Raw genomic sequence first — 394 nt, 5'->3', positions numbered from 1 at the left:
GCGGTGGGGAGCAAGTAGAGGGTCCCCACGGGCCGGTTCTCCTCCACGGTAAGCGTGAGGACAGGGGAAGGGAAGGTGGGGGTGTTGTCGTTGATGTCCAGGATGATGACCCGGCCCTCGAAGAGGTCCACCCAGCTCTGCGAGGGGCCGATGACCGACACCTCGAAGTCCAGGAAGCACTCGTTCTCGTCGAAGATCATCTGGCACTGCGGCAGCTTCTCGCGGTCGATGCGCCGCTCCGTGGTGCTCAGCTCCCCGGTCATGTTATCGATCTTGAGATAGTCGGAGCCCGATTCCAGGCTGAATGTCACCTCTCCGGAGCCCGTCACGATTCCCAGGTCGGAAGCCACGTTGCCGATGCGGATGTCGGCGGGGCTCTCCTCCCCTGCGGGGC

General features: G+C 64.0%; 1 protein-coding gene across 1 annotated transcript in view; it reads right to left on the bottom strand.

Annotated features, from left to right (window-relative positions):
* Window positions 1–394, bottom strand: part of PCDH7 (protocadherin 7) — a gene marked incomplete at its 3' end in the record, with an annotated part of 3026 nt that overhangs the window by 2485 nt on the left and 147 nt on the right. Inside the window, exon 2 of the mRNA XM_009277049.1 lies at window positions 3–387. Coding sequence (XP_009275324.1) covers window positions 3–387 — 385 coding nt within the window. The remainder of the gene's footprint in view (window positions 1–2; window positions 388–394) is intronic.

Source organism: Aptenodytes forsteri, unplaced genomic scaffold, assembly GCF_000699145.1.
Source record: "Aptenodytes forsteri isolate BGI_AS27 unplaced genomic scaffold, ASM69914v1 Scaffold43, whole genome shotgun sequence".
In the NCBI taxonomy this organism is placed as follows: domain Eukaryota; kingdom Metazoa; phylum Chordata; class Aves; order Sphenisciformes; family Spheniscidae; genus Aptenodytes; species Aptenodytes forsteri.
Note: the sequence above shows the minus strand (reverse complement) of the source record. Positions and strands in the feature narration are given on the sequence as shown.